The 24,037-nt window shown below is 35.6% G+C and overlaps 1 protein-coding gene across 6 annotated transcripts in view; it reads right to left on the bottom strand.

Annotated features, from left to right (window-relative positions):
- The window catches only part of ADGRV1 (adhesion G protein-coupled receptor V1), a 598,696-nt gene that overhangs the window by 307,941 nt on the left and 266,718 nt on the right, over nt 1-24,037 (bottom strand). For all 6 annotated transcript variants that reach the window (XM_055297968.2, XM_063612214.1, XM_063612213.1 and 3 more), the window contains 3 exons: nt 21,427-21,669; nt 9,654-10,061; nt 3,528-3,712 (listed from right to left, as the gene is read on the bottom strand). In XM_055297968.2, the coding sequence (XP_055153943.1) occupies nt 3,528-3,712; nt 9,654-10,061; nt 21,427-21,669 (836 nt within the window). The remainder of the gene's footprint in view (nt 1-3,527; nt 3,713-9,653; nt 10,062-21,426; nt 21,670-24,037) is intronic.

Below are 24,037 nucleotides of genomic sequence, written 5' to 3'. Positions count from 1 at the left end.
CTACATCACAGATTTACATGATATCTTGTCAAGACCCTAGACATAGGAAATGGAGCACAGAATTTTAAACTGAGTCAGGAAAAGAAAGAGTAAGGGTCAACTTTTTCCTGTAGTGATACATCCTCTAAAAAAATCTCCTCTGTAACCTCAGCTACCCTATTTGAATTGGTGCCTTCAAATATCTGAATTGAATCCATTTATTCACCTGGGGCTCTAGGTCCTTTGTCCATGTCTCCTATTGAAACACCTCAATTTGTATGGACCTTACACACCTCCACCTCCACCATAACTTGTCAAAATCTCATCTTTTAATCTGAAGTTACCACATCTTCAGTGGTGACTCTCAGCCTAAAAGGTGTCACTGCAGACACCCTGACCAGATACAATGTGGAAGAGACCAGTGAACCTCATACATGTGACTCCACATCCCTTTTCCCCTTCCACTCTTTGTCATCTACTGAGAGTCAGTCCAGTTAGGGACAGTCCAGTCAGGGACTCTGTTATCTTGGCAAACTAAGAACATCACCGCATGCAGTGACTCTTCCTAACCTTGATGCAAGCGTAACAAATTCCTGACACCTCCTATTTGCTGATAACCATAATTTCCCTGACACCTTATCCTATGACACCTATGTCCCTCAAATGCACTCACCTTGATCGATCCCACAGTCTGCTTTATACCTAAGTTGATATGAGGGGGAAAACTCCCACATTGACATGTAGATTGGCATCACTGCAAATTCACAGTGACCAACCTCAGATGGACCCTCAGTGCCACTTGGCATTATTTTTACTTGGCTTCCAAGTGATTGTTCTAGATTCCGTCATTCTCCTCAATATCCTTGCTCACTCCCCAAATGCTTAACTCTCAGCAGACACCCTTGATATTGCTCAAGACAATGTATAAATAATGCATATCAGAATGTTCGGCATCTTTAGGGCTTCCTGAGTAAACAAACTAGTCTTGACCTCTCTCTTATTTTCTGTGTTCAATTTGTCATCTTCATATTAATTCTACCACCTAATTATTTTCAAGGTTAACACCCTCCCATGTCCCTGCCTTAATTTCAGTCCTCATTTTCTTTTACCTGAACAGTAATCCCCTATGTGGTTTTCCTATTCCTTTATTTGCCCTATTCTCTAAACTTTAACACTCTTCTCGATATAATGTCTCTAAAATCCAAAGTCAGATTCATTCTCTCTCTCTCTCTTTTTCTCTCTCTCTCTCTCTCTCACACACACACACACCCTACCTAGCTCACTCCATGTTCAATCTGTAAAAAACTGATGAGCTCCCCAAACATAACATGCTAATTCTTGCCTGACTGCCATTGTACATGCTGTTTCCTCTTCCTAGACAACTCAAAAGGAAAGGTAAGTCTATTTAGTGGAAGCATATGGCAGAAAACATGTTGATTCATTTACTCATTCTACTCCCTCATTTTATTGTAACCATTGAAAATCTACCACATACCAGACACTATTCTAGGCCCGAGGAATACAGCAGTCAACAAAACAGAAAAGGCCACTCTTTTTGTGCATCTTACAAGCTCTTGAGTTCTCACTGGGCCTTTGAAGGCACAGATATGGGACTCAATATGCACAGCAAGGTAGATGGTTCACATCTAAGACAACCTGGTGATTTTAACATGCTGGTGATCTTATAGAGATATGGGGAAAATGGAAAAGATGAATGAGATTGTGGGGATTGCAAAGCTATGAACTGCTTGATTTCATTGAACAAAATAGTTGAACATAGTTCAACAGGGGAAAACAATAACGGGTATTCTTGACTACACACACACACAAATGCATACTGTGGCCTCAGTGAGTGCAAACTTACTTGAAGCAAATAAATGATCCATTTCAGAGGTTTCTGAATACAGCATTAGAGACATTTATAAGAGGCACTAAGGAGCTGAACTATTAATCACTGGACTCATATGGACATTTAGGAGCAGCGGTGAGGATTGGAGAATCCTTTCAAAAGCCCCACATGAGGCTTTTCTGATTTTGCACATTAAGAAAATCTCAATTTCCAGGACTCACTCATCAAAATTAAAGGAAGAGTAGAGTATAGGGATATGTTGATTCTGTACCTTTACCTCAAGTCACACCCTAGCACTGATCTGGGATGAATGTCTAGGGCACTTCAGAGCCATGGGGCTGGAGGGGGCAGATTTTGCTATGAAGTAGGTGGTTACAATCTATTCTGACCACAGGTGTCCAGCAGGGGCTGTAGACTCAAGTAAGTCTGGGGTTGAGTCCAGGCCTCTCCATGAACTAATTGTGTGACTCTTGGCAAGCTGTGTAAGATTTCTAGCCTTAGTGTCTACATCTGTAAATAGGGGTACTAAAAGCCCTCACTCAAATCCTGAATAGCTACTTAAAATGATCTCTGTAAGGACAAAATAATAGCACAACTTTTAGCAAGGATTAGGTTGAACCACATGGAAATTTCATTATACTGTTTTTACCTATTAACAAAGGCAATCGATATTGTTCAATTTAAATCAATGTCAGGACTATAGCAGAGGTATAATTAATATCATCTGTATTATTATTATTTTATCCCTTGTTCTCTCTTAGAACTTTTTTCTATCTGGATTGACTATCTCTTTGAACTCCGTATGTCTTGTGACCTAGGAACTAACATTGGGCTGGGCACAGTGGCTCACGCTTGTAATCCCAGCATTTTGGGAAGCCAAAACAGGTGGATTGCTTGAGCCCAGGAGTTCAAGACCAGCCTGAGCAACATGGTGAAATTCTATCTCTACAAAAAATACAAAAATTAGCCAGGTGTGATGGTGCACGCCTCTGGTCCCAGCTATTAGAGAGGCTGAGGTGAGAGAATCACCCAAGCCTAGGAGGCGGAGGTTGAAGTGAGCCAAGACCCCGCCATTGCACTCCAGCCTGGGCGACAAGAGCGAAACTCCGTCTAAAAATATATATATAGTTAATATAGAGGTAATTAGTATAGTACCTATAGTATACAGGTATGTTAACATATAGTTATAAAATTAATTATGTAGTTAATAATGAACATGAGCCACATTTTATTTTTTCATTTTCTTCTTGCTAGCTTTCCGACAACTAGCCTGAAGTTCAACAACAGTCTGGGAGTTGTCTCCAAATGGACAAAACAATCACAATTGTTTGTGATTGGGGAAAGCACAATTAATAGCACATCAAAACACTCCTAAAGGCTGTAATCTCTCTTTTTTTTTTTCTATTCAGAATGTATCTTTCACTCATTAAATAACTAAAAGTAAACAGTAAGGCTTTTGTTACTTTCAAAAAACACTTCAAAATAAGTGGAATATATTGTTGACAGTATACATTTATTTTTTTGATGTACCTGCTATGTTTCCTTCAAATAATTAACTTCAACTGCCCAAGAGGTACAATGCATTGACTGTATCGTTCTTCGTTACATCATCTAAATGTCATTTTGCATTACATATTGCTTTGTCAACAGTGAAAAAAAATGCATAAAAGGTACTGCTAATATATTAAAAGATACTTACTTTTCACCAGGAGAGCCGCAAGTAACATTAGTCAGCAGAGAAAAGGCAAAATTCTCAGTCACTTCAGTAAAGTGACTGAATCCCCTAGTGTCCTTGCGCTTTGGGTTAATAAGAGAACAAAGAATCTCATAGAAAAGAGTTCGGCTGGCAACACTGAAAGCTTGATTTTTTCCTTCAGTAGTTATCTGGAAAAAGAATCTAAGTATAAAAATATATCTATAAAAAGAAATTTCTTAAATTATATGCTATATATATATGTGTGTGTGTGTTCCTTATTAATAGTTATTAACATTAGTAAGGATAAACCTATGAAAATTTGAGAGAAATTGGTATCAAAATTATATTTCAAATATATATATTTGCAGTTGAAAAGGCATAAATAATCATCTATAAAGAAAAGGCATAACCACCAAAATATTTTCTACTTAATCATTAGATAAAGTCCTAAATGCCTGCACAGATTATTTAATTTTAACTACAATAATTAACATCATGAGTTAAAATTAGTCTCACTTTTACATCTACCCCAGGGATTCTTATTCTTCTGACCAACAAACAAGGAAATAAATATCTCAAGAATATTTGTTTATAATAGTGGCAAATTTTTTTTTCAGTAAACAGAAGCTACCACAATCACTAAATATTTAAAGCACCAAATGAGAAAATCCTTTTCAAGATTAGTCAAGAGCTCCTGTCACTTTTGCCTTTTTCAATAAGTATGACCCTTCCTACTAAAAAAAAAAAGTGGGTTATTTGTTTTTTTGAGAGACAGGGGAAAAAAGGAGGAAAAATCCAGAATGACGGGGGACCACATCTTTATTGTTTGAGCATCGGTGTGAAGCCGCTTACTCCATTACCTTCTGATAAGTGCCTATTACTTCCTCAAACTCTAAAAGTCATCACATTTTCTATGATTCTTACACTACGCCCCATCTACCAACCTACATTATCACTCTCTTTGTAATTTGCATGTAACTTTGTCAGTGAACTTATGACAACCTTGAAATAATTTATCTGTTTCAAGCTCATTGGGAAAGTGGATCATGTTCCTCATTTTTTTTTATGACTTTGTAATCTAGTACAGTTCCAAGCTCACGGCAGAGCCCAAGATTGGCATTTATAAGACTAGTCATCTCCCAGATAGTAAGGCAGAGTGGAGAATAACCCACAGGGAAATATAAAAGACACAGAATAAAAATTTAGCAATGCAAAAATTACAAATGGAGATGGAGCACAACCACTGGACACTGAAACAAGCAAACTGAATATGATAAATGGAAACAAGCTCAAGAAAATCTCCCAGAACTCAGAGAAAAGATAACAGGCTAGTAGGACAAATCTTGACAAATCCCTAAGATACAATTGTATATATAAAAGAGCAGGCAGAGGCAAAAAATAACACAGCTCCTTAATATGCTGAAGAAATATTCCTGTCTAAAAATGTAGAGATTGCTTTTATACTAGGGAAAATTAGAAAAAGAGACAACACCAGATATATCTGGGTGATTTTAAAAAATATTATTTCAAGAGTAAAAAACAAATCATACCAGAAACCAGATAGGAAAAATATTACCAACAGAAAAACAAAAATTTAGTTTAACTTCCAACTTTTCTAAAAATGAAATGTCAGAAGTCAGCAAAGCAATAAGTTCAGAATTGTAAGAATTAAAGGCTGTGATCCAGGGATTCTATGGCTACCCACACTTTCATTCATATTCAAAAAAAAATAGAAAGTTTCTTTTAGTAAAGCACACAAAACTGAAACAAAAAGGCCATTTCTATAACACTCAGTTAGTACAGGGACCTTGTAGTTTTCAGCACTTTCTAGCAACTAATCTTCACAACAACCTGTGAGGAAGGTCCTATTGTCTTTGTTTTGCCTCCATTTAGGGAAACTAAGGCAGAAGGAGGATGACTAACTTGTCCTTTTTGTTTGCACACAATTGTGTTCGCACACAATTGGTGACCATGAAGCCTAAGAGGTGCTCCTGACAGCTGCCCTACACTGTCTGGCAACATTCCCCACTTGCTTGTCCAAAAGCAACCACCTGAACTGATTCAGTTCACAGACAAGTCAGTCAAAATTACCTCGAGCATGAAATGCAAAACCAGCCAGTAAAATAGAGTTAATTCAAAATCTTTGTTAGTACGATTAAAAATAAATCAAGTGTAAAAACTAATTCTTGAAATATAAGGTATCTATTATTAAAAAGTATATGATGAAAAGAAATAGGCTGGCTCCACAAGGCCAGTTTACACAAACAACAAAAGAACTCCCAACATTACTGAAATTGCCTTATGAACAAGTAGAAGACCTGAATCAACCATGGAAAAACTTAAAAAGTTGTCAGGATAGAAGACAAAGACAGAGGCCTTTGGAGGTAGGGGATAGTCTATCAGACTTCTACAGAACTAATTATTCCTCTTTCAAGTGTTTCAGAACAAAAAATTAGAGTCAACACCTCCTGATGGGCTTTGCCAAGCTTTGATAACCACAAAATCAAAACCTGACGAAATTCAAAGTTAGCATATCAGATTCAGGGGGGTTTTAGACTGTTCTTGCTATTAAGACGACTAAGAGATTTTAAAATATTTTTTATTTCACTATGCCTGGGAAAATCAGGGGATAGAATATTCTGTCATAGCAAAAATTTGCCTGAACCCACAGCTGGATTTCATACAGAAAGTCTTTATAGTGAGGCATTTAAAGCTGATGCTCTTTTTTAGTATAATACTTCTGCCACTTCTAGCATGTATAATAATATTACCTAAGATTTATTGAGATCTTTTAAAAGAAATACATTGTATATAATTGATTTTGTTTCAAAGAACTTAGAATGTGGGGGAAAATAAAATTTGAAAATATAAAACAATTTCACTTAAAATATAAGATCTTATAGAATGAAGTACCTTCCAGTACTTGGAAGTTCTATTCTGTCCTTTTTAATTTGAGGTTATTTAAGAGTGTATATAATTTCATATGGCATAAATGAATGGTTTGCCAGGTAAAGTACAAATGACCTCATTTGAATTTTAGACAGGCAACAATAACTTTTTGGTATAAATATGTCCCAAATAAGTATCTGAAATATACTTATACTAAAAAATGTATTTGTTGTTTATCTGAAATTCAAACTTAACTGAGCATTCCTTATTTTTATTTGGTAAGTTTTGAAACTTATCTTTATGTGATAATCTACATTTTCAGTGCTTGTTTTATTATTCTCATTATTATTGCTATGTTTAAAATATAAAATATGTATTTCTTGCGTTTTTAAATACATTTTATGCATTCATTTAGTCAGGCCCCTCATAATGGCTATCGTTTTTCCCAGTTTTATTGTTATAAGTAATGCTGAAATAAACATTCTCATCACACGTGTATTTGCAAAAATGTTCCCCACACTCATCAGTTGTGTTTTCACTTTGCTTTGGTGTATGCTAAGAGAAATTTTATTTAAACTGTATGTGGTCAAGTTATCAGTCATTTCCTTTGCGGCTTCTGGGTTTTGTCTGAGGCTTTAGAAAGATCTTCCCCATTCTAAACTAAAACGATGAAATGACTGATCCACGTTTTCTGCTACTTTCATGGTTTCAGTTTTACACTGAAATATTTGATCTGTCTAGAATTTATTTGGGGTAGAATTTAGGATAAGGTTCAGCTCTATTTTGCTTTCAAATGGTTACATCAGCTATCTCAACACTATTTGCTGAATAATATTTTTGACCCATTGATTTTTAAATAGCACCTTTATCACATAAAAAATTTTCATCTATGCTTCAGTTTTTGAACTTTTTGTTCTATTCCATTGATGTGAATGTTTATGTCTGCACCAGTGCCCCTTTAATCACAGTAACATCATATTTCAAATATGTTTTCATATCTGCTAGGACAAGGTCCCTCTCCTTTTTCTTCTTTTTCAGGAAAGTTCTGCCCATTTTCACATGTTTACACTTTCAGGTAAACTTTAGTATTATTTTATCAATGTAAAAATAACCCCAAAACAACCTAATGATATATTGATAGGAATTACAATGCATTAATAGGTTAATTTACAGAAAACTGTTGTGTCCATATATTGAATCTTCTTATTGCAGAACAAGGTATGAATTTCCATTTATTGAAGTCTATGTTAGTAGAATTTTTGTTTGCTTTATATATTTTCTGTATGTACATATGTAATATATATTTCTATAATTATTAAATAAGTCCGTTAAATCAACAGATTTCAGTATTGATGTACATATAAAAAAGGAATTTGAGAGTACAATATACTATATCATACTATTTTTAAAAAAGTAGTGACAATAACTTGATTTGAAAATAACCAGAGCAAACAAGGCTTCAGCTGAAATAAAATACTAGTCATTGTCTTTTAAGAATTCAAATGATGTTTTCTACTTGATTTTACAATTTTTTTTTTGAGATGGAGTCTTGTTGTGTTGCCCAGGCTGGAGAGCAGTGGCACCATCTCAGCTCACTGCAACCTCCACCTCCCGGGTTCAAGTGATTCTCCTGCCTCAGCCTCCTGAATAGCTGGGACTACAGGCATGTGCCACCATGCCCGGCTAATTTTTGTATTTTTAGTATAGACAGGGTTTCACATGTTGGCCAGGGTGGTCTTGAACTCCTGACCTCAAGTGATCCACCTGCCTCCGCCTCCCAAAGTGCTGGGATTACAGCCAATATTTTACAATATTACAATATTTTTATAACATTTAAAATATATTTTATTCCTCCAACTATTCCCAGGTTATTTATTTATGAGAAAATTGTACTGTTTGCTAATGGTTACTCAAAAAAAGTTGATTACATTTTCCCATAGGAGCTACTTTTATAATTCCATTGTATTATTCATGAAACTAACAATCAAGATGTACTATCTGACAACTCTACTGAAATAAGTGTTGATTCTTAACCAATAATAACTTGGTTAACACACATAACTTACTGAGAACAAAAAGTAGCAGAATTTCCATATATTTTCCCTAAATCATATGAAGTGAGGTCCTGTTTTCTTCCCTAAAATGTAATTACTGGACATTCTTTCTCTTTCGCTGGCCAAAAACAACTTGGCATTGTCCTATGCCATTGGGCCATTAGAAAATTCAAGTAATAATATTTTGTGGAGTGAGTTTTTACTGCAGAATTTTCTCTGCATGGAATAGCAATCGCTTCCCTTTGCTTTATAAGATGTTTGCCATGGCCTGCTCTTTTTACCTCTGTACTTTATAATTTTCTTTTCTATTCTTCAAGCATTGTATTTTAAGAGTTACCACTGGATGGAAAGTATGCACGACTATCTAAAACCCCATTGTAAACATCTAAAGTATTTAAAGGTCACTATGCAAGAGATGTAGTAATTATACATTCATGTGTATGTACTCAAAACATTCAGTTCTTGTATATAAATAAATTGATAAGAAATATCTTGATAAGAAAGCCCAAAGTAAACCTCCAAAGGAGGCTTTTTTTAAGTAATAACTTTATAGATATCTTTCAAAATTTATATTCTTAGGCTCTCAGATCTCCATTTAATTCCATCATTTGCAGAGGTGTAAGTAAATAGGTTTAAAATAAAATCTGTTTTGTACAAGTATATACCAAATGGAATGTCTGAAATTATCTAGTCATTTCTTAATTTTTCTTTTCTGTGAAAGTTTTCAGCGCCCGTGAGGACTAAAGAACAAGCAGAGGGTGATAATTTCTATTCCATGGCATTTAAACTGGAAGGACTATGTAGATAATCTTGTTCAAGTCCTTTTTCTTAATGGACTAAAAAAACTGAAGCTCAAACTACAAAGTTAATTGGCCAGTTTCTGGAGAGCTGCCAACTGCCTATAGCTTCCAACCTCTGGAACCTTCTTTTCATGCACTAGGCTGTCTTTACTACTGCACTAGGTCATTCTCCAAGCCTCAGACTGAGACTTCCAAAGAGGCATCAGTCATATCCAAGCAAGAGGACAGTGTCAGATATGATGCATTCTATTCCTATGTTCAGAAATCTAACTTTATCATAATTTCATAATAACCAATGTTAAAAGAGAATGGGATTTTGGTTTTACTTGGGTTTTTAAATTTACAAAATTTCACTAAACAAATTAGTAATATTCACAAGAACTTACCTTTTCTATTAAATGCATCACGGCACTGAGTTGTTCATCTGTGTTTTCTGTGGCCACTTTCATGCTGATGGTATGGAGCACTCTGTTGAGAATATCATCATTCACAGGCTGATGTAGCTGATCTGCAAGCCCCCAAATGGCCTGTGAATCTGCATCTGAGACAAGAGTGATGTTGGCAGTCCCATACACTTTATCAATTTGGGCACCACCTTTTGGGTCAAAAAGGACAATCTGGAAGCGTTTAGGAAATGAATTTAAAGATCCTGTCTCTGGCGTTAGGATGACATCCAATACAGTGCTTCTCTGGCCAGGTTCAAAGACCAATGTGCCTTCAGTTATCACAAAATCCTTCCCAGAAATAGCTGGAGATATGATGGTATGACCAATTGTTTCAGCACGCCTCAACTCCTAGAAATTAAACAACACCATTTAAGTGAATCTATGACACCTCTGATCTTGTCCTAAACAAATTCTTGTTTCTTAAACAAATTCAATTTCTCTTAAACAAACTGAAGGGCAATGATGATGACAGTACTACCTAAATATGGGGTTTTATACTTTTCATAATCTTCTAAGATAAATTAGAGAGATAAATACATAATATACAGTGATGAGATTAGGAAAGAGATGCCTTCAAATGGACCAGGAAGCAAATTAGACCAGAAATGTCACTCTTGCCTCCATTTCTCCAACTGTGACTGAAAATCGTGCTTCAAATAACACATGTGGTAAAATATAAGTATGCAGGAAAAGGAGGAATATTTATATTTTCACTGTCACATAGAAATTTGGGGGGGCAGGCTGGGGAGAGTAGAGAGAAGGCAGAGGGGAGGAAAGAGGAAGTAGAAGAAATTGGTTTCATGTTTACACTCAAATATGGAAATATCCTAAGGAGTAGGGTCCTGGACATATATACCTCTGCTCTTCTTCAAATTATGGTTATTGAAAAGTTTTCTTGGAAAAAGTGTTTTGGAACGTGAAGCATGAACACTTTAGTCAAGGAAGAATCAAAGGAATGTGCATTTATTTACTACTGAGCCAAGAACTATTAAACTCCTAGTACAAGCCAAGTGACATACAATGGATGTAGATTTGAACAGCAGAATACCTGCACTCATAGAACCTACTATTCTAGCAGAGGATACAGGTTGTACAAGGGTTGTGGAATTAATGATAGATTTTTACCTGAAGACAAGTTCTATGAAGAAAAATAAAAGTAGGTAAGGGAATGCAGGGTGATGGTAAGGTTACCATTTTATATAAAACTGGACATAGAAGCTCTTGTGATATTTGAACAGAGACTGCAGGGAAATAAATGAATAGGCTACATAAGGATCTTGGGAAATATTCTAGGCAGAAAGAATAATTACAAAGGCACTGGAGATGGGAACCATCTTAGTCTGTTCAAGGAAGAACCTAAGGCCAATGTGACTAGGAGAAGGACAGTGCTGGATGCTGATATAAGAGAGGTGGAGGCTGGGTGTGGTGACTCACACCTGTAAACCCAGCACTTTGGGAGGCTGAGGTGGGCGGATCACAAGGTCAGGAGATGAAGACCATCCTGGCTAACACGGTGAAACCCCAACTCTACTAAAAATACAAAAAATTAGCTGGGCATGGTGGCAAGCGCCTGTAATTCCAACTACTGGGGAGATTGCGGCAGGAGAATCGCTTGAATCCAGGAGGCAGACATTGCAGTGAGCTGAGATTATGCCACTGCACTCCAGCCTGGGCAATAGAGTGAGACTCCATCTCAAAACAAAACAAAAACGAAAACAAAAACAAAAACAAAAAACAGAGAGGTGGATAGGAGTCAGATCATGTAGGCATGTAGGTTCATTATTGAAAATGTGGCAGGAGGACTCTAGAGGATTCAAGCAAGAGAGTGACACATTTTATTTAACATTATTCATGAGTGTTCTGGCTATTGTGTATATTAGGATATAGTAGGGGATGAGCATGGAGGTTTTTGCATTCGTTCATGCAAGAAACAGTGGTAGAATAAATAGGGTCACATGAATAGAAATACTCAGACTAGAAATACACATGAGTAGAAGTACTCAGACTAGAAATATATTTGAATGTAGAGTCAACAGGACTTTTTTGTTTGTTTTATTTTGGGTTTTTTTTCGAGATGAGGGTCTTGCTATATCAACAAGGCTGGTATCCAACTCTTGGGCTTAAGAGATTCTCCTAAGTAGCTGGGACTACAGGCTTGCACCACCACGCCCAGCTTAGAGTCAATAGAACTTTCTGATGAATTTGATATTGGGTGGAAGGAAGAGGAGAAGTGAAGGTAACTCCTAGCTGCTTGCCTAGATGAATGGGTAAATGGATAATGAATGATGAAAAACTGGGGAAAATATCGTTAAGGGACAAATCAAGAGTTATCTGTTACACATAGTAAGTCTGAGATGCCTCTTAGACATTCAAGTGATGACATCAAGTAAGAGCAATCAGATACATGGGTCTGGATCAGGAGAGGTGATGAGGTTAGTGATAAAAATGTGGAAGTCCTCAGTGTACAGATGATATTTAACAAACAGTTCTTATAGTCTAGCCTGGAGATTGATTCTTGGTGGATCTCAACATTTACTGGCTAGGAAGAACCAACATAGGCAACAGGAAGGAGCTCCAAGTGAGGTGAGAATTAAGAGCAGGAAGGTGTGGTATTACAAAAGCCCAAAGAAGAGCATTCTTCAGGAAGGAGGAAGTGATTGATTGTGTCAAAAAATGAAAAAAAAATCAATGAATGCTTTTTAAGAGCATCTGCCGTGTAACGATAAAATAAAAAGCCTTACTGAAGGAAATAACTCAAAAATCTAATGGCTTTAGAATGGATACATTAAAATATTCCCTGGAATACTATATAACAGTTAAAATGAAAGGATTTCAACTACACACATCAGCATGGATAGTTCACAAACATATGATTGAACAAAACAAGGACCACAGAACAATACAATTGGATTAATTTCATTTGCACAATTTCCAAAACAGGTAAACCCAAATAATATATAAGAATAAAACTACTTAAAAAGCATATGAATAATTTAACATAAAATTCAAGATAGAAATTATCTGCAAGGTGGGGATAGCCAAGGAAAAAGCAAGATGGCATCAGAGGGGTTCATAATGGAAAGTTTTATAATAAAATTCTGATAAAGTTGAATTTCTGAAACAAGGTGGTGGTGATTTGATTACCATAAACTGTATGTACACATTTGGCCTGCTGTTTTTTGGCAGGATTTATTTCATAGTTCAAATATTTAAAGGAAATGAAACAGTCAAAATGTTCTTGTGTTTATAAAATACATATGATAAACACAAAGAAGCACTATGCAATTTAAAAGTGACAATGGGGAGGCCGAGAAAGGTGGATCACTTGAGTTCAGGAGTTCAAGACCAGCCTGGCCAACATGGTGAAATGTCACCTCTACAAAAATACAAAAATTAGCCGGTCATGATGGTGGGTGCCTGTAATCCCAGCTACTCGGGAGGCTGAGCCGGGAGAATAGCTTGAACCCAGGAGGCAGAGGTTGCAGTGAGCCAAGATTGCACCATTGCACTCCAGCCTGGGCGACAGGGCGAGACTCCAACTCAAAAAAAAAAAAAAAAAAAGAAAGAAAGAAAATCAATATAGAAATAGTCTTTGAATGGAATAGGCAATGTGAAAATAAGAAGGAAAACACATGGTCTTTCTTGAACTTGTGTGCTTTCAGCTAGCACACATATCTAAAAGAAAGTATTTGGAATGAGTTTCAAATGCGTTTTTAGCTATAGGTCTATTTAACTGAAAGATAACTAGAATAATAGATGTCTTCATTGTCTCAAATAGGAAGGACCAGAAATTCCTTCTTAACTTTATATCACAAACTTAGATATAAGAGAACAGATGCTAAGGCTACAGTACTTACGTACATGGAAATGCTGGCCTACCAAAGGGTATCTATGTTACAATGACTGTTTTAATTGCATTAATCTATTTAAAGTAAAATGAAAATCAATATCATAACAGAATAACAACTTGATCCATAATTATTTTCTCATCCATGCCAGCTACCAGAAAAGAGAATTGTATGTCTCTGTCTTCTAGTAATATGCCTAGCACTTACAGAACAACACAAGGGCAATTCAGCAACAGGAAAATAAAATAATACCAGAGAGGTGAAACTGTCATTTCCAATTGTTTAAACTTTTATTCTGACATAATTGTAGATTTACATGCAGTTATAAGAAATAATAAAGGAGATTTCCTACACCCTTTACCCAAACTCCTTCATTAGTAACATCTTGCATAACTGTAGTATAATATTACAATCAGGATTTTGTCATTGATACAGTCAAGACACAGAACATTTTCATCCCCACAAGAATTCTGCATGTTAACTTCTATAGCTACACTCGCGTCACCCCAGCCTATTCCCTCCTTAATCTCTGGCAACCACCAATTTCTTTCCCATTCCTATAATTTTGTAATTTCAACAATAGTATAGAAATGGAATCATAGAGTATATAATCTTTTGGTATCAGCTTTTTTTTACTTAGTATGATTATATGGAGATCAGGTTGTTATGTGTATCAATAGTTTGTTTCTTATTATTAGTGAGTAGTGTTCCATGGATATACCACAGTGTTCCATGGATATACCACAGTTTAACCATTCACCCATTGAAGGACACCTGAATTGTTTCTACTTTGGGGCTATTATTAATAAGCTACTATAAATGTTCATGTGCAAGTTTTTGTGTGAACATAAGTTTTCATTTATCAGGAATAAATGCCCAGGACTGCAACTCCTGAGTCATAAGGTAGTTCATGTTTAATTCTTGAAGAAACTTCTAAACTGTTTTCCAGAGTGGATTACCATTTTGCATCCCATCAGCAATGAATAAGTGATCCAGTCTCTGTGAATTCTCACCAGCATTTGGTATTGTCATGGATTTTATTTTAGCCATTCTGGTAGGCATCTAGTGATATCCCATTGTGGTTTCATTTTGCTAATAGCTAATGGTGTTGAACATCATTTTATATGCTTATTCTTCATCTGTACATCCTTTCTGGTGAAATATACTTTTGTTTATTATGTTCTTTCTTCCTTCCTGATGTTCCAAAGTTCTTTCCTTTTTATCATTCCTTTTCTGTTTAAAGATCTTTCTTTAGCCATTCTTTCAGGGTAGGTCTGTGTGCAACAAATTCTTAGTTTTTCCTTCATCTGGGAATATCTTAATTTCCCCTTCACTTGTGAAAGATATGTTCACTGGATATAGAACTTAGGGCTGGAGGGTCTTTTCTTTCAGCACTTGAAAAATAGTGTGCCATTTCCACCTGGGACCCATGGTTTTCCATGAGAAATCTCCTGTCATTCCGATTGCTTTTGCCCTAAAGATAAGGTACTTTTCTTTTTCAGTTCTTTCAATATTTTTCTTGCCTTTAATTTTTATTAGTTAGACTATGATATATGTTATGCAGTGGTCACCATGGGCCTTGGGTGAGACCCCTAGTGCTGTGCTAGTTTCAGGTCTGATCTAGCACAATCCCGGTGGCAATGACCGCAAGAGTCCTTGAATCAACCCTCTGGCAGCTCCAGGAAGTTCAGCACAGACAGAGAGGCTCCTTTTGTTTAGGAGAAAGTAAGGGAAGAGAACAAGAGTCTCTTCCTGGTAATCCAGGGAATTTTCCCAGATCTTATCCAAGACCACCAATGCAGTACTTCTAGTAATCTGCAAGAGCAACAGCATTACTGGGCTTGGGGTGCCCCCTAATGCAGATATGGCTGCAATAACCAAAAATTTAGATCACAGCAGCAAGCTTCTTCAAACATTTGGAAAAACTTCCCAAGAAGGATGGGTAAAAATAAGCCCAGATTGTGAAGACTACCATAAATATCTAAGTCTTCAATGCCCAGATATTGACAAATATCCACAAGCATCAAGACCATACAGGAAAACATGACATTCGCAAAACAATTGAAGAAGACACAAAATGCAGGTATTTCACGTTCATGGATTGTAGGAAAGAAAGAAAGAGAGAGAGAGAAGGAAAGAAAAGAAAGAAAGAGAAAGAAAGGAAGGAAGGAAGGAAGGAAGGAAGGAAGGAAGGAAGGAAGGAAGGAGAAAATAGGCAGAGGAAACAAAAAAGAATAAAAAGGAATGAAACATGCATAGAAGATCTATAAATATCATTCAAAGACCAACTCCAAGAGGTATTGGCCTTAAAGGGGATGTAAAGAGAGAGATAGAAGGAGAAAGTTTATTCAAAGGGTTAATAATAGAGAACTTCCCAAACATACAGAAAGATATCAGTATTCAAGTACAAGAAGTTTACAGAATACCAAGTAGATTTAATCCAAGGAAGGCTACTTCAAGGCATTTCATAATCAAACTCCCAAAGGTCAAGGATTTAAAAAAAAAAGAATCCTAAAAGCAGCAAGTAAAATGAAACAAATAACATAGAGTGGAGCCCTAATACATCTGGTAGCAAACTTTTCAGTGGAAACCTTACAGGCCAGGAGAGTGTAGCATGACATGTTTAGTAAGTGTTGAAGAAACTTTTATCCCAGAGTAGTATATCAAGCGAAAATATCCTTCAAACATGAAGGACAAAGACTTTCCCAGACAAACAAAGCTGAGAGATTTTATCAATACCAGTCCTATCCTACAAGAAATGCTAACGGAAGTTCTTCAACCTAAAAGAAAAAGATGTTAATAAGCAATAAGAAATCATCTGAATGTACAAAACTCATGGTTAATAGCAAGGACACAGAAAATTACAGAATACTATAACACTGTAATTTTGGTGTGTAACCTACTCATTTCTTGAGAAGAAAGACTAAACAATGAATGGATAAAAAATAATAACTACAACAACTTTTCTAGACATAGTATAATAAGATATAAATAGAAACAACAAAAAGTTAAAAAGTGGGGTAAAAAGTTTAGGTGTCAAATTTTTATTAGTTTTCTCTTTGCTTGTTTGTTAGTTCACTTGTATGTTTATGCAATCTGTAATGTCATTTTAAAATAATGACAATTATTTTAATGGCAATCAGACAAGAGAATGATATAAAGTCCATCCAAATTGGAAAGGAAAAAGTCAAATTATCCTGGTTTGCAGATGATATGATTTTGTATTTTGAAAAAACTAGACTTCAACAAAAAAAATTACAATTGATAAATTTAGTAAAGTTGCAGTATTTAAAATCAACATACAAAAATCAGTAGCATTTCTATATGCCAACAGTGAACCATATGGAAAATATAAAAAAAAAATCCCATTTACAATAGCCACAAGTAAAATAAAATACCTGAGAATTAACTTAGCCAAACAAGTGAAAGATCTCTGCAATGAAAACTATAAAACTAGCTAGGCATGGTGGCTCATGCCTATAATCCCAGCACTTTGGGTAGCTGAAGTTGGTGGATTGCTTGAGCCCAGGAGTTTGAGACCAGCCTGAGTATCATGGTAAAATCCCATTTCTACAAAAACTACAAAAATTAGCCAGGTGTGGTGGTGTGTACTTATAGTCACAGCTACTTGAGAGGCTGAGGTGGGAGCATTGCTTGAGCCTAGGAGGTCGAGGCTGTAGTAAACCATGATCACACCACAGCACCCCAGCCTGGGCAAAAGATCAAGACCCCTATCTCAAAAACCAAAACAAATCTGTGAAAAACATTGAATGCAAGAAATTGAAGAAGGCACAAAAATGCAGATATTTAATGTTCATGGATTGGAACAATCAGTATTGTTAACATGTTCATACTACCCAAAGCAATCTACAGATTCGACACAATCCTTATCAAAATGCCAATGACATTCTTCACAGAAACAGGAAAAATAATATTAAATGGAACTACAAAAGACTCAGAATAGCCAAAGCTATACTGAGCAAAAAGAACAAAACTGGAAGAATCACATTACCTGATTTCAAATCATACTAGAGAGTGACAGTAACCAAAACAGCATGGTACTGGCATAAAAGCAGACATACAGACCAATGGAACAGAATGGAATAGAACCCAGAAACAAATCCGTACTTCTACAGTGAACTCATTTTCCACAAAGGTGACAAGAACGTACATTGGAAAAGGGGCAGTCTCTTCAATAAATGGTTCCAGGAAATCTGGGTATCCATATGCAGAGGAATGAAATTAGATCCCTATCTCTCACCATATACAGAAAATCATATCAAAATAAAAATGGATTAAAGACTTATTAAGATCTCAAGCTAGGAAACTACTACAAGAAAACGTTGAAGGAAACTCTCTAGGACATTCGACTGGCAGATTTTTTTAAGTAATATCCCACAACCAAAGCAAAAATGGACAAAGGGAATCACATCAAATTAAAAAGTTTCTGCACAACCAAACAAACAATCAACAAAGTGAAGAGACAACCCACAGAATAGGAGAAAGTATCTGCAAACTACCCATCTGTGACAAGGGATTAATAACTAGAATATATAAGGAGCTCAAAGAACTCTATAAGTAAAAATGTAATAATCCAATTTAAAAATGGGCAAAAGATGTGAATAGACATTTCTCAAAAGAAGACATACAAAGGGCAAGTAGGGATAAGAAAAGGTGCTCAACATCACTGATCATGGGAGAAATGCAAATCAAAACTACAATGAGATATAATCTCACCCCAGTTAAATGGCTTTTATGCAAAAGAAAGGCAATAATGAATGCTAGTGAGAAGGTGGAGAAAATGGAACCCTCATATATTGTTGGTAGGAATGTAAATTAGTACAACCACTATGGAGAAGTTTGGAGATTCCTCAAAACACTAAAAATAGAGCTACCATATAATCCAGTAATTCCACTCCTAGGTATATAACCAAAAGAAAGGAAATCCTAGGGATATACCCAAAAGAAAAGAAAGTGTATCAAAGAGATACCTGCACTCTCATGTTTGTTGCAACATTATTCACCACAGTCAAGATTAGGAACCAACCAAAGTGTCCATCAACAGATGAATGGATATTGAAAATGTGCTACATATACACAATGCAGTACTATTAAGCCATTAAAAAGAAAGAGATCCTGTAATTTGCAACAACATGGATGGAACTGGAGGTTATTATCTTAAGTGAAATAGGCCACGCAGAGAAACACAAACATTAAATGTTCTCACTTATTTGTGGGAACTACAAATTGAAACAATTGAACTCATGAAGATAGGGAGTAGAATGATGGTTACCAAAGGCTGAGAAGGTGGCGGCGGTGGGGCAGAGGGGGTTGAGGGAAGTTAGAATGGTTAATGAGTACAAAAAATAGCCAGATAGAATGAATAAAATCTAGTATTTGATAGCACAACAGCACGACTATAGTCAACAATAATTTATTGTACATTTAAAAATAACTAAAAAAGTGTAATTGAATTGTCTGTAACAAAAAGAAAGGATAAATGCTTGAGGTGGTGGATACCCCATTTATCCTGATGTGATTATTATGCATTGTATGCCTGTATCAAAATATCTCATGTATCCCATTAATATATACACCTACTATGTACCTACAAAAATAAAAAAATAAAAAAACTGGTATTAATGCACTGATACAAACATTCTCTACTAAGCCTACAATCGCAGGGTAGTATGTTTATTGGTCAGGATCAGAATAGGGTGTGTGTGTGTGTATTTATGTCTGTGTGTGTGTGTATATATGTATATATATGTGTATATATACGTGTGTGTGTGTATATATATATATATATATATATAGAGAGAGAGAGAGAGAGAGAGAGATATTATAAGAAATTAGATCATGCAGTTATGCAGGCTGAGAAGTCTCAAGATCTGCAGGATGATTTCACAGGCTGGAGACCAAAGGAGGTCAATGGTTTAGTTCCAGTTCAAGCCTTATGGCCTGAGAACTGGGAGAACCAATGGTGTAGTTCCAGTGCGAAGGCCAGCAGGCTTGAGACCCAGGAAAAGCCAATGTTCCATTTTGAGTCCAGAGACGGGAAAAAGCCACTATTCCAATTCAAAACCTATCAGACAGGAAAAGCTCTATCTTACTTAAGGGAGGGCCAGGCTTTTTGTTCTATTCAGGACTTTGACTGATTGAATGAGGCTCACCCACATTATGAAGGCAATCTGCTTTACTCAGTCTACTGATTTACATGCCAATCTCATTCCAAAAAATAACCCTCACAGAAACACTCAGAATAATGTTTGACCAGATATATGGGTACTCTGTGGTCCAGTCAAGTTGACATATAAAATTAACCATTACAGTAGGGAAAACTGGAAATTCCTAAAAATATATTGTTCCATAAATAAGTGCCCTTTATGAGTTATACACTAGTGATAGCATGCATTTTGCAAAGAATCACTTATGAAGAATCTAGAAAAGATATAAATAAATATGATAGAGTTGCTGGCCTTCAGATTCTTCTTTTGGCAACTTCAATTCCCCTCTCATCGGACTGAGCACATAAACTCGCTTAAGATGTGCCTCAAATCTCTTTTATCATCTGGTTTTTCATCTCCAGTCCCCCTTCTTCCATTCTCCAAAGTAGTAAGTTATAACGATATACATTTTATGGGAGAAGAGGAAGAATGAAACAGACTTCTATAATTTATCTTCTATCTTAAATACTCCAGTAAAAAATACTCAAGTCTTCCTACTGTAAATCAACATAATTCTCTTTGCGCTATTTAGAATAGACTTTATTTCTAGGGTCTCATATAATAGGGAGTTTTCTTTTTGTTTGCTGAGCTGTGGACTCTGTCATAAAGATAAGTTTTACTGCCTGGCAAACTTCCAAAACAGCTTAATATCCACAGCTTGAGGCCTATTCTCTCATCTTGACTCAGGTAACTGCTACAACATACTGGCCACACATATGTTTTGTTTTATGCACGGAATGTCCTGTTTGTTTGAGCCACCCAATGATGACACAACCAAGCAGGTACTAAAGGGAACTTTTAATGAAACTGTGAAATCTTAAGGCCCAAGGAGTCATCTGGTTTTGAATCTTGAAACATTGGAAATAGAAGAGCTGTACAGAATGGTAGTTTTCAAATAGTGGGTTTCCTGAAGTTATATAAAGTAAGGGGAACAAAGAGAGGACTAAGGTGGGTCAGCTATGATCCTAACAATCATGCTTCAAGCAGAGTAGAGACACACTTTTGCTTTACTATATTAGAGTTTCACTGCTAAAACAAAAGCAAAAAATAAGGCTGAAAGGTATATGGTATTGTTGGGGCCAAGCCCACGGTCTGGTGACTTAGTGTTATGCAGCATTGATCTTCTGAGTCCCCAGATAGCCTCCCTGTCTTTTATCTGATGTCACCTAAGAGGATGTATGTGAAAAAAAGTGGCAGTGAGGCTTTGTGAACACATGGATTTGAAGAAGTGTAAAGATCAGCTAGTGTTGGAAGTGCTGAAAAAGAAAATTTTCAACCGTTTGGAAACAAAACATAACAAGATCCTCACTTTCTGCTTCTGGCCTTCAACAGTTACATTCTGAAGAAATTTTAACTCCCTAGAGATTTTATAAAACAGATTTATGTAAGATAGTTTGCACTGTATAATCAATCTTGTCAAAAGAGAGAAAAAAGAAAAGTCTGTCGTTTTAAAACATGGTCTGTTACTGATGAGTGAAAAGCTGAGCTGTTTCAAGGATAAAGCTTAATGTAATGAATAAAAAGTGAATTACGATGTTATCCTCAGAAAATAATGTATCAATTATTCCCTATGTCATTACTCTTGCTGTAGTTAAAGAAGAAAACCGTAACGTGTATGAATATATATTCCATGCTTACCTGGGTACTAAAGTTAACAGACATCATTAGTCCTGTCCCAGAATCTCTGGCCACCTGCAGACTGATTAAAGTGGCCTTCTTGTGAGCCACTGCCAGCCGAGAACCCACAGAAAAATACACAAGGCTTTGAGATTCGTCACTTTCTAAGATTTTAATTTGTGCAAATCTGGCGCTGTTGTTTATTGCTGCTCCAGCAGTAGCTTCATATAGTTCCACAAAAAAATACACTTCAATCTGTGGTATCTGACAATGAGAAAAAGGAAAAAAAAAGAACTATTACTAACATATTTCTATCTGTAGATAGTTCTGATATTTAAACATTGTATAATTCATATACATTTTTAGAGAAATAAATATATAAATCTAGAGATATATTCTGTATAATTATGGAATTAAATTCTTAGATTATCATGACATTTATTTTTGGTCTTTCTTTCAAAATACATTTACTTTCTCTGGGAGAGGAATCAACCTATGTACACTATGATCAGGAAAAAAATAAATTAAATGTATTCATACCACAAAACACTATAAAGTAGTTAAAAGGAATAAACTAATTCAATGTTTTTTAACACAGATGCATCTCAAAATATGACAGTAAGTGAAAATATCAAGCTGTATAATGATATGTATAGCACGATACCATAAAAGTAAAGTTAAAACTACACAAAGCTTACTATATTTTATTAATAGATACATATTTAAGTAAAGTTTTCTTTTTTAACTATCACACCCTGACGGCAGTTGCCTTGGGTGGAGGGTTTGGGTGGGGACAGGGCAGGGAGTGGAGTTGGAGAATACTACTGAGGAGAGGGAAAAAAATGGATCTTCAATTTTGCAAGGTTCTATTTTTATTTCTTTTATCTTTAAAGTGTTTTAAATAAATATAATCAAATATTTATAATAGTCAATTCTGAAATTTTATGTATTTTTCAAAATTTTCCAAAATTCAGTACACAGTCTAAATGTAGTCTGCTGGTTACAGTTTGTTCATGTTTCACCTTGGTTCCTTCTCGACAGTCTCAAATAATTTATTTTCTAAAGCCTGAATTCAATTTTATAACATATTGGCAATCACCTGTTTTTACTAATGATTCACTCTTAACAAAATTATCCACAAATCTTAGCCATATTGTTACCTATCTGGCATAACTCAAAGGAGCTAAGCTGATGCCTTTACAACTGCAGTGACATTGTCTAATTTGATATAATGTATCATTTTTACCTGCCAGCAACGACCACTATGTTTTGGGACCATTTTAATGACAATTATTACATCATGAAATGATACAACCAACCCTTCAGAATTATCCAAGTGTTTATAAGTAAGTTATATCTTAGTCATAGCATAAATCAACTTAATCTCCTTTTGTTTTCTGAAGAAATATTTAGTTTTTTCTATGGCACATATCATTCTTTACTGTTGCTGATCAACTGTCATTTGATATTGAAATGTGGAAATAATTGTACTATGTCCACTTTTGAGAAACTACATTTGGCAAATACAATAAACTAAAGCACTATCAAAGTATAGTAACTATATTCAAGACCTACTATGGCCAAGTGAGCTTGAATTCAAAGTAGTTTCTTTTAACTAAGGATTCTGGCATATTACATTCCAACAGAGACTTTTATTTTCTAGTAAAATATTCCTTTTTCATTGTAATGATGATTAGAACATACTTATAGCCACCTACAAACAAAATAATATGTTATAATCTGAGTTAAGAATCATATGAAATTGAACAGTGTATAGATGGGTGCCTACATATCATTAGACTAGTAACATAAAGAGTCTTCCAGTCTTAGAAATACTCTATTGAAACAATATTTCTGAAGTCTAATGAGAAATCAAGATGCACAGATCATACGTGAACCTCCCTAGACTCTTAAACATGACAGAGACCTCATAAGAGCCCATTCCATGTGTAATTCCAGCAGGTTCTTTTCCTGGTTAGGTCAGAAGCATCCCAGGATAATCTTTTGCCCTAACTAGTATAAGATGATTTTTCCAGGGACCAGAACTGTTCAGCAATAGAAAAACCAAAGTAACAATGAAACGATACCTTACTTAAATATTTTTGAAAATATTTGCAACAAATATTTAAACAGTGGATTTAAACAGATTTTGTGGTTAAGAGCATGCTTCCTAAGTTAATTATTACCTTATACATTTCACTAATATAGAATCATAAGATAAATAATCAGGAAAAGGGGAAATGGACTGAAATGCAAGAGATGAGTTCTAATCTTGGCCCAGTAATTGAATTGGGAAAGTTACTTAAATTCTTCATAATTCAAAAGTGAAAGTATTGAAAAACTGTAGAGATGATAATCTGAGATAGGACAGAGTCAAAAAACTTTGAGTGCCAATAGACTGGATTGAAGTGAGGGACACTGCCATTAATGAGTGGTGTAATTCTGTGGATGCATTTGTTGTGTCTGCAATATCTGTAACTCTTCTACCACTTGTGTTGATGTAGTTATTACTCAAGTCATTGCATTCCGTCGGGCTCCATCTCCATCCATTCTGAATAATCGCAATACTCACCATCTCTTATGAAGGGCCAACTCTGCCAAGAGCTGTGCTAAGAACTTCTCCTTCATTATT

Source organism: Symphalangus syndactylus, chromosome 11 (assembly GCF_028878055.3).
Source record: "Symphalangus syndactylus isolate Jambi chromosome 11, NHGRI_mSymSyn1-v2.1_pri, whole genome shotgun sequence".
NCBI classification, from domain to species: Eukaryota; Metazoa; Chordata; class Mammalia; order Primates; family Hylobatidae; genus Symphalangus; species Symphalangus syndactylus.
The sequence above is the reverse complement of the archived record's forward strand: the minus strand, read 5'-3'. Positions and strand labels throughout refer to the sequence as shown.